The sequence below is a fragment of the Mus musculus genome, chromosome 2 (assembly GCF_000001635.26).
Source record: "Mus musculus strain C57BL/6J chromosome 2, GRCm38.p6 C57BL/6J".
Classification (NCBI taxonomy): domain Eukaryota; kingdom Metazoa; phylum Chordata; class Mammalia; order Rodentia; family Muridae; genus Mus; species Mus musculus.
Genome location: NC_000068.7, coordinates 166,079,010 through 166,094,084, shown reverse-complemented (window position 1 = coordinate 166,094,084; position 15,075 = coordinate 166,079,010). Strand labels below are relative to the sequence as shown.

At 53.6% G+C, this 15,075-nt stretch overlaps 1 protein-coding gene across 8 annotated transcripts in view; it reads left to right on the top strand.

Annotated features, from left to right (window-relative positions):
- The window catches only part of Sulf2 (sulfatase 2), an 81,785-nt gene that overhangs the window by 61,599 nt on the left and 5,111 nt on the right, over window positions 1-15,075 (top strand). For all 8 annotated transcript variants that reach the window (NM_028072.5, NM_001252579.1, NM_001252578.1 and 5 more), the window contains 13 exons: window positions 461-630; window positions 4,737-4,887; window positions 6,924-7,099; window positions 8,274-8,402; window positions 9,643-9,699; window positions 10,100-10,229; window positions 11,301-11,511; window positions 12,379-12,607; window positions 12,702-12,798; window positions 13,194-13,288; window positions 14,009-14,068; window positions 14,456-14,625; window positions 14,906-15,048. In NM_028072.5, coding sequence (NP_082348.2) covers window positions 461-630; window positions 4,737-4,887; window positions 6,924-7,099; window positions 8,274-8,402; window positions 9,643-9,699; window positions 10,100-10,229; window positions 11,301-11,511; window positions 12,379-12,607; window positions 12,702-12,798; window positions 13,194-13,288; window positions 14,009-14,068; window positions 14,456-14,625; window positions 14,906-15,048 — 1,818 coding nt within the window. The remainder of the gene's footprint in view (window positions 1-460; window positions 631-4,736; window positions 4,888-6,923; window positions 7,100-8,273; window positions 8,403-9,642; window positions 9,700-10,099; window positions 10,230-11,300; window positions 11,512-12,378; window positions 12,608-12,701; window positions 12,799-13,193; window positions 13,289-14,008; window positions 14,069-14,455; window positions 14,626-14,905; window positions 15,049-15,075) is intronic.

Below are 15,075 nucleotides of genomic sequence, written 5' to 3'. Positions count from 1 at the left end.
TCCCGACTCTCTCCTGCTCTCTTTTCCTTCGCCAAACCTCGAGTGTTGTTTCTTTTGTTTCTGTGATACCCTGACAAAAGCAATGCCTACATGCCGGGGCTGTTCCGTTCCCCTGTCTGTCTGTTCAGGCCAGGATTCCAGCCAAGGGAATGGCGCCACCCACAGTGGGCAAGTTTTCCCACCTCATTTAAAGCAATGAGGATAATCCCCTCCACAGAGGTGGCCAAGTCAGTCTCCCAGGTGATCCTGGGTCTTGTAAAGGTGACAGTGGACACTGACTGTCATGGCAGCTGTGTGTTGTGCTTGCCTCTCTGCTCTCTCCTGCCATCACCTCCTTAAGGACAGTGACCAAACCATGGTCATACCCCTGTCCCTGATGCCCAGCACAGTGGGTGGCACCTAGGGAGCACTCGGTATAAATCTCCCGGTCCTCACCATCCTCCCATTTCTCCCGCCCCAGGATTACCTCACGGATCTCATCACCAATGACAGTGTGAGCTTCTTCCGAACATCCAAGAAGATGTACCCACACAGGCCCGTGCTCATGGTCATCAGCCACGCGGCTCCCCATGGCCCCGAGGACTCAGCACCCCAGTACTCACGGCTCTTCCCCAATGCGTCCCAGCACATGTAAGCCTCAGCCTCCACTGGGGGTGGGAGGGTCCGTCAGGGCTTAGGGACAATGGGACATCAGCAATGTAGTTGAACCTTCCTTAAAACATTCCTGGTTAAAGGGCCCAAAAGCTACCATGCCAGCACTTGAGAGGTCCGCCCAGGAGGGTCAAGAGTACAAGGCCAGCCTCAGCTATGTAGACAGTTGAGGCTAGCCTGGGCTATATGAGATGCTGTTTCAAAAAACAAATAGACATCAAGAGCAGGGAAAGGGGAAGCTATGTGGGGAGATGGTTCCGTTGCTAAGGCACACAAAGATCCTGGGAGACCGGCTGCTTATCAGGTGCAGCTCTGCGGCACAGACCAGCCAGCCTGTCCCTAGCCCCTGGCAGATGCCTTCTGGCTGGGATTCATCTCCTCCCACTCAGAAGCTCAGCATATCCCCTGTGAGCCTGTGTTTATGTCCGACGGAGCCTGTACAAAGTGTCTGAGAGGGGGAACTTAGGAGAGATTGACTTTTGTTCCCAGTTCAAGGATCCAGCCCATGATGGCTGGGAGGGCATGGTGGCCAGAGCAGGAGGCAGCTGGTCACATTGCATCTGCAGTCAGGACACAGAGATGAATGCTGACACTTTTATCCATCTGTCCGGGACCCTAGTCTATGGGGTGGTATTTCCCACATCCGGGCAGGTTCCTACCTCTTGAACCACCCTCACAGTCCTTAGGTGACGGCAAGTCCAGCCTGGGTGCCAACAAACACCATCACAGGGTCCACGGCTACACCAGCTACTGGCCGTGGAAAACCTCAGATCTTCATGGTGACCCTGGTGTACCAGTTCTCTGTTGCCACATAGCAAGTGACTCCAAAGTTTAACACCATTGAACAAACAGCAAACACACATCAGCTCATGACCCTGTGCTAGGAGCCTGGGTCAGTGAGCTGACGTCCTGACCCCGATCTTACTTCTAGCTGTATGGGCCTCTCCATCTTCAATCCAGAAAGAGAAAGAGGCAAAGATGGAAGCAACCATCCCATCTCCCTGCACAGGGCACACACCTCACTGTGCCATCAGAGAAGCCTGCATAGGAGTGTGAAGATCAAAAGAGGGTCATTAAGGCCACCTTTGATGCTGTCTCACTTAGTGTCCCCATTTTACAGACGAGGAAACACAGAGGTCACCCAGCTTCGATACCACAGAACCTGGATTCAAACCCAGCCCCCACCCAGGCTTCCCACCTCACCGCCACCCCGTTAGCTAGTACAGCTTTCTAGAAGATATTCTGGCTTTTCTCGGCCTCAGACTATACCTCAGGCTCAGCAGTGACACTCAGCAGCCCTTGCTGTGACATTCTGGGGTAGCAAGGACAGGGTAATTTGGACTCCTCCTTAATATCCAGGGTGTTTAATTTTCATTACGGTCAGAATGCGCCACCCTCCCCTCCCCCGGCTCAGCTCTAATGACTTCCTGACAGTGTGCCACCCTTGGAGGGATTACAGGGTATGTTAGCCTTCTGACCCCTGGACTTCTGGGAGGAGCAGACAGGAGATAATGAACCACATTTGGGGAGCAGTGGGCTACCCTCACCCTGAGAGCCCCATAGAGTGTCTGTCTGCCTGGCTGCCCTCACCCATTGCCCTCTACCCTCCTTCCCAGAGAGAGAGGCCAACAGTGCTCCATCCTGGGCCAAGTTCCTACCAGAGGGGTGTGACATGTGACACTGCCTGCTCCTGTACTGTCCCTTTGAAATGAAATTACAGACTCTGACAATGAATAGCAAGGGGCTTGCTTGTCCAGAGACTCTCCAGGCCACTATGGTGGCTCTGGGAGGCTCCTGCCCCTGGAAGACAGTGGCTCCTAACAGTTCTGCAGGATGGTAGCTGGTCCAGGAGAGGAAAATGGTGGCGTGCAGGGCCTTCTGGTAGGCATCTCTCCCTCACCAAGCCAGCCTGATCCATGCCCCTGGAGCAGACTTTTCGTGCTGTAACAAACATTACTGAGCTCATGACAGCCCTGCTCACTTCCCTCTGTCCTCCCAGTATGCCACACCCATGCAGACACGCTTTCAGATGCTGAAATATAGACGCGTAGGAACGTGGGGCACATAGCACATATACACAAACATACATGTTCAGACACATGCATGGGCACGTATAGATCCATGTACATGGCACATATATAGAGACACACCATACACATGCAGATAAATACAACAGTCACAAAAGAACTCACACAGAGACAAACACAGGTAAACGCAGTCAGACACACACCACCAAAACAACCACATGCACACACAAACACACAAGCACAAAGATACACAGAGCCATACATGACTAGGTGAACATACAGCTACAAAAGCTCACAGACCCGCACAGACATGTGCACATACACCTGGCAGCCCTCAGCACTTCTTCCAGCATGTGATATCTGGGAGCAAGACCTCCCAAGACCTGTGAAGACAGGGGCTGTGATGACATCACAGCCTGCTACTCTGAGGCTCATGGTATAAGGGGTCCCACTGGACGATATGAAGGAGGTCACCTCTGTGCATCACCTCGGGTAAGGAAAAGGGGTGGCCAACTGAAGGATCTTTGGGGACACCCAGACACTCTTCAGGTATTTGAGGAGCCCAGCCTGGGCCAGGTGACTAGCTGGCTGGCCCAGGTCCTGAGTTAGGACGCAGCTCTCTAGCTTCTGATTCCATAGTCTCCCAGAGTGAAAGGCTGACAGGAGTCACTCACTGGCTCCCATGGTCACCCTCCACACAAGAGCCTGCCAGACAGGCCTCCTAGTGAAGTCAAGGATAGCTATTGTATCCTGGTGTCTAAGCTGGGTCACAGGGAGTGACTTCCTCATAGTCCAGAAGACAGTGTGGCTCCACCACTACACAGGCAGCCCCGGCAGCCCCTTCTAGCTCCCTGAGACAAGGAGGCATGCTTCCAAGAATGTTCTACACACAGGTCATGCCCTAGGCCAGCCGCAAGGGACACGGGCATTTCTCATAATCAAAGACCATGTGTGCAGGGAGGGATTTAGCAGCAGGAAGCGGCCCAGAGCTGGGGAGCCTTGAGGCCCTGGCTTCCCCACAAGCACACAGTAGCAGTTTCCTAACTGTTGGACTGCTGCAAGCTACCATGGTGCCATCTCTGTACAAGACCTTTTGACATGTGACAGAGTACCGAGGTCCCTAGGTAGGGCCAGTGCCCAAGCTGGTACCAGGGAGAGCACTGGCTGTTCTGACAAGAAAACCCGCCCCTCCTCTGCCTCACACAGCCTCCCATCCCCCTCCTGACTCCACTCTGATTAGCCTGTCTGTCTCGAGCAAGAAACAACTCAACTGTTGGCTGTAATTTCAGCTTACTGGGGTAGGGGGTGGAACCTGAGGGGACTGGGTGCTCACATTTTGAGACCCAGTGGATGGCAGAGTGATGCCCTCTTCCGGTGGGTTAGGTTCAGATTTACAGTTTGTGTTTTTTTGTTTTGTTTTGGTTTTTGTTTTGTTTTGTTTTGTTTTGTTTTTTGTTTTTGTTTTCCCCAGAGAAGGTGTCCCTCTCTGTTCAAGCAAGCCTTGAACTCCTGATCTTCCCCACTTAGTTCAAAGAGCGACCCAATCACAACTGGAAGAATAATTGTGACAAAGAATCAAAAAACATGTCTTGTGTCCCAAAGGTGGACATTCTTGGAATGCGTGGGCCCTGCAGGCACAACTGTGACATACTTAATTTTTACACCTATTTCTTGCTGTCTCAAACCAAGACTTAATGCAAAGAGCTCACCTACCTGTAATCCTCCCTTTACCAGAGTGACAGCCACCTGTGTGCTCCAGGGCTGAGAAGTCAATAGATGCAATGCAGGGGTGGGAAGTGGACCTCCAGTTCTGGGCCTGAGAAGGCTCTCAACTGGAGCCTCTTTGAAAGGGTTGATAAATGAATACCAGAAAGTTTTCAAAGGAAGACTCATGCCAAGCTGCTGGCTTTCTGCACTTGGGGGAATTCATGTCCATTTAAGGCTCTGCCACCTCCTGAAGGTGGCTCCCTCCCATTTACACCTTAGACCAGTCCACTTGCCCCCAACTGGAGTGAGCTGTTCACGGCACTTGTCTTGACTGCCTTTGTTTGCCACCAGCACACCGAGTTACAACTATGCACCCAACCCAGACAAGCATTGGATCATGCGCTACACGGGACCCATGAAGCCCATTCACATGGAATTCACCAACATGCTACAACGAAAACGCCTACAGACCCTCATGTCTGTGGATGACTCCATGGAGACGGTAGGCTCCGCCCCTGCCCCGCCCCCTGGCAAGCCTCTGACCTAATCTGAAAATCTAAGTCAAAGAGCCAAACACTATGCCAACTTGGGAAAGGGGCTTGGAGCAATCCAGAGGGAAGGCTTTTGACTCCTGAAATTTTCCCATGAGTCTTTGCTGCTTGATGAAACCACAGTCTTTGCTGCTTGATGAAACCACAGCTGCTTTTCTTTCTTAAAAAAAAAAAGAAAGAGGGGGCTGATGAGATGGCTTATCGGTTAAGAGCACTGACTGCTCTTCTGGAGGTCCTGAGTTCAAATCCCAGCAACCACATGGTGGCTCACAACCACCCGTAATGAGATCTGAAGACAGCTACAGTACACTTACATATAATAAATAAATAATATCTTTAAAAGAAAGAAAGAAAGAAAGAAAGAAAGAAAGAAAGAAAGAAAGAAAGAAAGAAAGAAAGAAAGAAAGTCAGGCGTGGTGGCGCATGCCTTTAGTCCCAGCACTTGGGAGGCAGAGGCAGGCAGATTTCTGAGTTCGAGGCCAGCCTGGTCTACAGAGTGAGTTCCAGGACAGCCAGGGCTACATAGAGAAACCCTGTCTCTAAAACCAAAAAGAAAGAGAGAGAGAGAGAGAGAGAGAGAGAGAGAGAGAGAGGGGAAGGAAGGAAGGAAGGAAGGAAGGAAGGAAGGAAGGAAGGAAGGAAGGAAGGAAGGAAGGAAGGAAGGGACTAGAGTCTCATTCTGTATAACCCAGGAAGGTGTAGAACTCATTAAGTAACTAAACTGGCCTCTAACCCATGAGGAGTCTCCTGTCTCGGCCTCCTGAGTTCTAGAATTACATACAAAAGCTACCATGCTTGGCTGCTTTTATTTCTTAAAAAAAAACAAAAACAAAAACAAAAAAACAAACAAACAACAATATCAAAAACCCACTTAAAAGTTCAGTAGCTTTATTGAGCTATAACTCATACACTCAGTTAAAGTATACAACACAATGGGGTTTTTTGTTTTGTTTTTAAGACAGTCTCCTGTAGCCCAAACTGGCCTAGCACTCACCTCCTGCCTTCACCTCCCACATTCTAAGATTCCGGATGTGTGCCTCGTGCACGGCCCTCACTGACTTGCATTCACTCAGAGTTCTGCAACCATTACCACTGTCAAGTTAGAACATTTTCATCCCTCCAGGGGGATTAAACACCTTCCCTTAGCTGTCACCCCGTCTCTGCAGGTACTAAGGTCTTCCTGTCGTCACTCTGGACATTTCATGCAAATGGATCATAAAAATGTGGCCTTTGGGGACTGCCTTTTTTCATGAAAGCACAGTTTTCAAGACATGGCGAAGTCTGTATCACAATGTCCAGGACCCGCAGGCTGGGGAAGTCTGACTCCCAAAAGTTGTCCTCCGACTTTCACACACGTGATAGAATATACTACACACACACACACACACAGAGAATCATATTCCACTGTGTGGGCTAACAGCTTACTCAAAGGGGATCCATAGCTATCTAAATTTAAATCAAAATACTATAAAATTCAAACTCCATTCCTTGGCCACACACAACATAGTTCATATGCTCCATAGCCACGCTGGACAGTTGCAGACCCTCATGCAGGATTCTGTTTCAGGTTACCAACTCCCACCCTGGCCCTGGCCACATCTAGCGTTGTTTCCTTCCTTCCTTCCTTCCTTCCTTCCTTCCTTCCTTCCTTCCTTCCTTCCTTCCTTCATGCATTCATGCATTCATGCATTCATTCATTCATTCATGCATGCATTCATCCAAGGTCATTTATTAAGGGTCAGTGCAAGTGCAACACAGCTGCCAGAGAGCAAAATACAGAGACCCCCACACAGCAAGACCCCACCCCATAGGAACTGTCCACAGACAAGGGACAGATGTTAACAAGTGTAAGAGACAGGATAAGGGAGTCAGTTCCGGGGGCCTTGCAGAGAAGTGGACTTGCCCCAGGCATGGTCGAGATGGGAGGTGTGCTGAGAGCGGAGGGCTCCCACGAGGCCAGCCACCTCACCTCTGGCCTCTGTTGCAGATCTATGACATGCTGGTGGAGACGGGGGAGCTGGACAACACGTACATCCTGTACACCGCCGACCACGGCTACCACATTGGCCAGTTTGGGCTGGTGAAGGGCAAGTCTATGCCGTATGAATTCGACATCAGAGTCCCGTTCTACGTGAGGGGCCCCAACGTGGAAGCTGGCTCTCTGTAAGTGTGTCTCCTGTGCCCGTACCCCAGGTCCCAGGCTCACGGGGAGACCTTGGACTCTGCTTGGTCTGAAACTCAGCACAGGTCCAATCCACGCCTCTCAGGGGCAAGATTCTAGAACAGTTGTACCAGCCATTGTGTCGGCCAGGGTGGACTCCGAGGAGGGTCATACCCTTCTGAGGCGGAAGCCAGGAGCTATGACTCCCATGAAAAACAGCGAGGCGGGGTTCCGTGCCAGGAAATGCCAGAGCCTGGGTGTTGCCAGCTCATGGGAAGGTTCTTTGATTCCCACCCCGTCTGGGCAGTCACTGGTCTGGTGGCTGTTGAGGAAGAGATCTCAGACTTAAGCAGAGAGCCATTGTCCACTGGGCCTGCTCCTGGTGGCAACACCGAGTAAGCTGTCTGCCGTCTGCTCTTTCCTCAAGGACCGTGTGGGCCATGGCCTTAGCCGTTCTCCTTGGCCTAACCTTTGAAGTGGCAACCGGAAACAGAACCGCTTAGAGGAGGCAGAGTTGAATGAAAGGCTGGCAATCGCGGCCGCCTCATCTCTGTAGCAGCTGGGGGGCTGGGGGAGGGGGGGTCAAAGTCCAGTCAGGTATATCCAGAGGGAGGACTGGGACTTGCACAGCCCATCTTCCACGCCAGCAAGGGAGAGAGGCAGGAGGATACCGCCAGTGAGACCGCTGAACATCTGTCCACAGAACAGCTGGAGCGCCAACCCATCCCTCATAGTCTTTGCCGGGCCCCTCTCACATGGGTGGCTACTGAGTGGATCACCCTAATGTGATCCCAGGAGTGGGGTCCCCAAGCCTATGGGGCTTGTCACCAGACTCCTTGTTAAGAGCTAAAAGCGACACACGGCTGCCTCGAGGAAAATCATTCTGGGTCGAGTATAACAGGTGCTCAGAGGCCAGACTGTGCGTGCCCAGCCAGCAAGAACCAACAAGAGGGCGGGCATGAACCCTAGAGGCAGAGGAGGATAGTATTAGGGCATGTAACCTTGACAGTGCAGCACCGGACGGTCCGGCTGGAACTGGCCTCCCTACGGGTCAGAGTGTCAGGATGGAAGCTCTCTCATTTGCAGATGTCCCTCCCTCTTCACCTCCAGATGCCTCTGTCCCAAGCTAAGCTGCCACCCAGGTGGCCAAGTTTCCACTCCCTCTCTGTTCCCCAGGAACCCCCACATTGTCCTCAACATTGACCTGGCCCCCACCATACTGGATATCGCTGGACTGGACATCCCTGCAGACATGGACGGGAAGTCTATTCTCAAACTACTGGACTCAGAGCGGCCAGTGAACCGGTGAGAAGGAGCAAGAGAGACCCAGGGAAGGAGGCTCCCTAGCCAGGGGGAACTCAACCACGGGGAACTGGGAAGGCCACTGGAATCAGGATCTAGGTGCCCCCCACTAACCCATGAGAGATTGAAGGACCAGCCCTCTCTGGGATTCTATCCTCCCATTTGGAGCTAAGGACCTTCCAAAGCTAAAAGGATGAAAAGCCCAAAGTTAACAGTAGCACTGTGCTGTGCCCCGGGCACTCCAGCACGTTGGCCCTCATAGTAACCCAGTAAAGGAAAGTTGTGTTCTCTGAATCCTAGAGAGATAGAGGATAACCAAGAAGTCAGACTCTTCGTCACAATGGCTATGACTTTTGTGGCCCTATTGATGGGTGGTGGGACTGACCGGGAGTGTGTTCCAGGTGTCCTGGGTGGCTGAAGGAAGCAGCAATGAAATGGGGAAAACAAAACAAGGAAGGTGGAAAGGAAGGTGGCTAGAGATGAGGAACCAGAAAGGCAGGAGCGACCCCTTGTGGTCAACAGTGAAACTGCCCCCTGGATAACAGATCTTTCTGTGAGCCTCTCCTAGACTTTCCTCCCAGGGGGCCCAGCCCTGAGATCTACAGGTGGCTGGTGGCCCTGTAAGGTCGGTACATCTTCCAACGAAGGGGGCTGGAAGGGTCTAAAATGGACACATGCAGAGTGTAGGGGCACAGGACACTTGAGAATCGGGGACCACAAGGGGTCGCTCCTGCCTTTCTGGTTCCTCATCTCTAGCCACCTTCCTTTCCACCTTCCTTTCTGTTTTTTTTTTTTTGTTTTTTTTTTTCCCCCATTTCATTGCTGCTTCCTTCAGCCACCCAGGACACCTGGAACACACTCCCGGTCAGTCCCACCACCCATCAATAGGGCCACAAAAGTCATAGCCATTGTGACGAAGAGTCTGACTTCTTGGTTATCTCATAGATCAGGAGAAATGACCCCCTGCAGGCACTCATTAGCCCAGAACTGGGCTCCTGAGAGACTCCAAAACTCACACACAAACACACACACACACGTGCAAATGCCCATGTAACTGTACCCATTTCAACCACAAAGAGGCATTCAGAACACATCTTGGAGAAGCAGCCCTGTCCCTGGGGTGTGGAAACCTTTCCAGTGTCACTCAATGACTGCCACTTGGCCCAGGGTATGGAGAACCTGTGGACAGGGCTGGGGACACGGGAACCCGGCAGACAGGATGCTGGACCTGCTTGTTTTCTAGGTTCCACTTGAAAAAGAAGCTGAGGGTCTGGCGAGACTCCTTCCTGGTGGAGAGAGGGTGAGTGCCGGCCGGGCAGGAAGACCCCCATGAGGAGTGGTCACAAGACTGTGGGAGGCTGAATAGTGCTGTGCTAGTGACTGGGTGACTCAGAGCTGTGTCCAAATTCCCTGTCACAATTGGGTGGCTCATGCAGAATTCGAATCTGGAGGCCACATGTCCCCATTCAACATACTTGGCAGAGCCTGTACGATGTCATCACTGTTCATTTAATCCTAACTCAGGCCATCTGGGATAGACAGCTCCTGTAGACTTCCCATTAAAACCCAGGTGCTCTCAAGCCACCAGCCACCCATCCTCCACAGTAGGTCTCCACAGAGCTATGCAGGGCCGGCAGCCTAGGCAAGCACAAGTTGCCCCAGGGCTCCACCCAGTTCAACCAGCCCCGCATCTCCCTCAGCAAACTGCTCCACAAGAGGGAGGGTGACAAAGTGAATGCCCAGGAGGAGAACTTCCTGCCCAAGTACCAGCGCGTGAAGGACCTGTGTCAGCGAGCTGAGTACCAGACAGCATGCGAACAGCTGGGGCAGGTGAGGAGATGGCGGATCTTCTGGGTCCTCTGGGGTGTGGTTGCCATGGTTACATGGGAGGCTCTGGTCCCTGTCAGGGTAGCAGTGTCCTCTGGGTGTGTGACCTTGCACTCCTCATGTGGGAAAACACCAGCAGGCAGGCTCAGGTGGCAAACAGCATTCATTGCCTCCCAGCTGACTTGTGTGGTATAACTCTCTGCGGCTGGCTTCCGTTTATAGGGGGATTAGGAAATAGCTTTCAAGATTTTTTTTTTAAAAGGACATTGATTGCAAAAGAGACGCTAAGTAAACATATAACCCTGGTAGTATCCAGGGAGAGAAAGAGCCGGCGTCTGGAGGAGGCCTTTCCAAGGTGAGCTATAGAGATTGGGGAGGGATAGTTAGCCGGGCATGAGCCTCAGAGGGCAGGGAGACAGGAGGAGAGGAGTGAGAGATGAGGGAGAGATGTGGGCATGTGGAACGAACAGAAGTTGGGGGGGGGGGATGGCCCAAACCAAGGGGAGCGAGGACAGCAAGGAGCTGTGACATCGCAGACTCTGGCCACCGGGTGAGTGGACTGGTAAGGAGAGGGCAGGGTGAACCAGACCTTGAGAAGTAGTCAAGGACACTGGGCTACTATCCCAGCTCCAGCACACCTCCAGTTCCCCCCAGCCCGGGCTATGTCTGGGGCGAGGCTCTCTTCCTCTTAGTGCTTTCTCTCAGAGTGGAGATCGTGACATAGCTCTTTCATGCCAAAGTTTGAGTTGCACTGAAAGCCGCATCCATGAGCACTGGAAGAGAATGGGGGAGGGAGGCTGAGGAAGAGCAGGGATTAGACCAGGTATTAGCAGCTCAGATCCAAGGGAGGCTGACCAACCACCATGAGGACATAACTTTAGGCAGACAGGGGCTGTATTGGTGAACGCCATGGTAGGTCCAGCTAAGTGTGGACAGGAGGGAGAAACAGGCAGTCGGAGTTGGCACGGGTGTGGCATTTGCCAAGCTGAGCGTGGGCAGGAGGAGAGGTAGGTGTGGCAAACAGGATGGTGGGGATGGGGGGGGTGACACCTGAAGCCCTGCTGTGTCCCACAGAAGTGGCAGTGTGTGGAGGACGCTTCTGGGACGCTGAAGCTGCACAAATGTAAAGGCCCCATGCGGTTTGGTGGCGGCGGTGGCAGCAGAGCCCTCTCCAACCTGGTGCCCAAGTATGACGGCCAGAGCAGCGAGGCCTGCAGCTGTGACAGTGGCGGTGGAGGGGACTACAAACTGGGCCTGGCTGGACGCCGTAAGCTCTTTAAGAAAAGTAAGTGTCACCAGCCTGCCCAAAGTTGAGAGGATGAGCAGCCATGGCTCTGGCTGGGCCATGTGAACTTTCAAACAACTCCACAGGTGCTCGCTCCAGGCCTGCAGGTGATCCTAGGAGCTAGGGACACAGCCAAAGCCCTCACACAAGCTCCAATTCAAGAGGGCAGCAGTGCTGGGACAGGCCACTAGGGGGCAGTATGGACATGGACCAAAGGCAGGCAATGGAGCCAACTGGGCCCTGTAGGCTTGGTGTCGCCTTCTGGGGGGGGGTGGGGGGAGTAGGATGGGGCTCTAATCTGGAGCAGGCGGAAATGATAAGGTCAACGGGTTCTCAAACCTCCCTCAAATGACCACTCTAATGGTGAGAGCAGCAGACAGACAGCTGAGGGACTGACAAGAAGCCAAGTGGCATGTTTGGGCCTTAATGTCCAAAGAGGTCTAGTTATGACTTGAAGGAAAAGCCATCAGAGCATACTGACCACGTGCTTCCACAGTCCACACTGGCAGATCCCCCTGCTCCCAAAACGCATCTGTGGCCCACACGTGTGGAGGTCGGGTCATCTTGCAGGAGTTAGCTCTCTCCTTCTACCACACGGGCCACGGGGATCAAACTCAGGTGTGGAAGCATCTTTACCTGCAAAACCACCTCACTGGCTCTCCTGACGTTCAAGTTGTTTAGCCTGCCCAGTGTAACGACCTCCCGATGACCCACTTCCGGGGATAGCTCTCCCAAGCCCGCACAGCATGCAACACTGAGACTGGAACTTGGGGTTTTACCCCTGTCTTGATTGAAGGCCCATGGCTGGGGCTCCCTGGACAGCCTGTCCCAGCCTCTCTGACTTATCATCCCTCCTGGCACCCACAGAGTATAAGACCAGCTATGCCCGGAACCGCTCCATCCGTTCCGTGGCCATCGAGGTGGACGGTGAGATATACCACGTAGGCTTGGATACTGTGCCTCAGCCCCGCAACCTTAGCAAGCCGCACTGGCCAGGGGCCCCTGAAGACCAAGATGACAAGGATGGTGGCAGTTTCAGTGGTACTGGTGGCCTTCCAGATTATTCTGCCCCCAATCCCATCAAAGTGACCCATCGGTGAGAGTCTGGCTGGAGGTTGGGGGTAGAGGGACAGGCTGGGCCTCTCTTCTCCCCTCGGGGCCGGCCACTCATGACCCTTTCTCTGGAGCAGGTGCTACATCCTTGAGAATGACACAGTCCAGTGCGACTTGGACCTGTACAAGTCCCTGCAGGCTTGGAAAGACCACAAGCTGCACATCGACCATGAGGTGTGGCCACTGGGGCAGCACAGGCTGGCGGCCAGCATCCACAGGAAGGGCGGGGGGCCTGGTGAGGGGAGAAAGCAAGATTGGTCCCCCAGAATCCATGACCCCATCCCAGAATAGGAATCTGAGTCATGGGGTCTGGAAGCCAGCCAAAGGTCCAGCTCAGAGATGGCTGGCTGGCTGGGGACAGCGCAGCATACTTTATTTAGACCTGTGAGACACCCCCCTATAGAGCTTGCTCTCGCTACAGCCTCCGTAGGCTCTGCTGGCGGTAGGAAGAGTCTGTTCCTTCAGGGAGGCCCCCTTCCACGGGCAGAGCCACAAACGTAGATGTGGCTGTACCCTTCCCACCCGCAGTCACCCTGTGGTTCCTAGGCTTCTCCCATTCCCTCCCTCAGATCGAAACCCTGCAGAACAAAATTAAGAACCTTCGAGAAGTCAGGGGTCACCTGAAGAAGAAGCGACCGGAAGAATGTGACTGCCATAGAATCAGGTGAGAGAGCAGCCCCGGCCCCACTCAAGCCCTGGACACCAGTGCGTCCTGCGGATACACGGGGCCCTCTCAGCACTGGACCCTGTCTGTCAAGATAAGGAGCCAATAACTCTCATCAGGGAAACTCAGGGACCGCCCCCGGGGGCGGGGTCAGGCTGAGCTGTGTTTGGGCAGGCCCCAGCCTTGGGGCACAGGCTTCTGCTCACTGCCTTTGGGAACTGCTGGGCTGCCACTCAGGGTTCTGCCTGCCTGAGAGAACTTCCCACACAGAAAGACATGGAGTCTCTCTGCAGTCACTGTCCAGGGTGGCAGTCACATAACACCTGTGACTGGGGAACCTGGAGCAAGAATTTTCCTTGGTTTAAATTGAAGGAGCCACACAGTTCTGAACACCTTTGCTGACTCGGGCCAGTCTCAAAGCCCCCTTCTAAGCATGAGGTACATGGTATGATACAAATCGGCCTTCAGAGGCCACGGCTGACACCAACTGAAGCCAGGCCCAGCCTCCAGTCCGGGTTAATTATTTCCGTCCTGACCTTGTAAAGTCTGACATGGGGCATCTAAACCAAGCATGGAGCTGGCAACCAGGGGGATACAGTGCCCTCCATCCCACCTAGGAAAGGGTGCAGTGAGCAAGAGCAGTGAACCCCGCTGCATGCCTGCCAGAGTATCCTGCAAAGCTCTGACTCTTGGGGACTGGGGTGGGGGGGTCTGTTGCAGTTACCACAGCCAACACAAAGGCCGTCTCAAGCACAAAGGCTCCAGCCTGCACCCTTTCAGGTAAGGGTAGGGATAGGCCAAAGGGGTAAGGTGCCATGCCTACCTGTCTGTAGCTAAAACACACAAGGCACATTCAGGCTGGGCTGGGTTTTCCCTGGGAGGTGAGGTCTACGCAGTCCTTGGAGGGGCCCCAGGTTCATACAAAGACTGGTTAGATATGGTACTGTAGCCACACTAAGCACTGGACACCCATTTCTGCCGCTGGTGGGTGGGGCTGAAGGAGGCCAGAGGAGGAGAAAGGCCCTGGGGTCTGGCCCTAGCTGTGGCCTGGACAACAGAGGGACTTAGAGCCCTTGATGACGCTGCCCAACCACTGGGGCGAACCACAAGGCTGAGGTCATTGAACCCTCAGAGGTCCTAAGCGTGTGTGGTCCCCTGTGCCCTCAGGAAGGGTCTGCAGGAGAAGGACAAGGTGTGGCTGCTGCGGGAGCAGAAACGCAAGAAGAAACTGCGCAAGCTGCTCAAACGGCTGCAGAACAACGATACGTGCAGCATGCCCGGCCTCACGTGCTTTACCCACGACAACCACCACTGGCAGACGGCGCCACTCTGGACGCGTGAGCAAATGGGCAGGCAGGGCATGGGAGGCCTGTGTGTGGGCAAGCAGAGGCAGGCAGGGGACAGGGGAGTTGTGTGCATGAGCAAGCAGGGACAGGCAGAGAATGGGAGGCCTGTGCATGGCCACCTACCTTTCCCTGGCTTCAGAGGGCCAAACTGCTAGAGGTGTCTTAGAAACCTGTGCTTGTCACTTGGCATTTGAGAGCCTGTCTCGGGGAGGCTGTCTGACCGACTGTCTCTCTGCGGGCACACTCAGGACATTCACTCTTCCTTCCACAGTGGGGCCGTTCTGCGCCTGCACCAGCGCCAACAACAACACGTACTGGTGCTTGAGGACCATAAATGAGACCCACAACTTCCTCTTCTGCGAATTTGCAACCGGCTTCATAGAATACTTTGACCTCAGTACAGACCCCTACCAGGTACAGGCATGGTCAGGGAGACAGGGA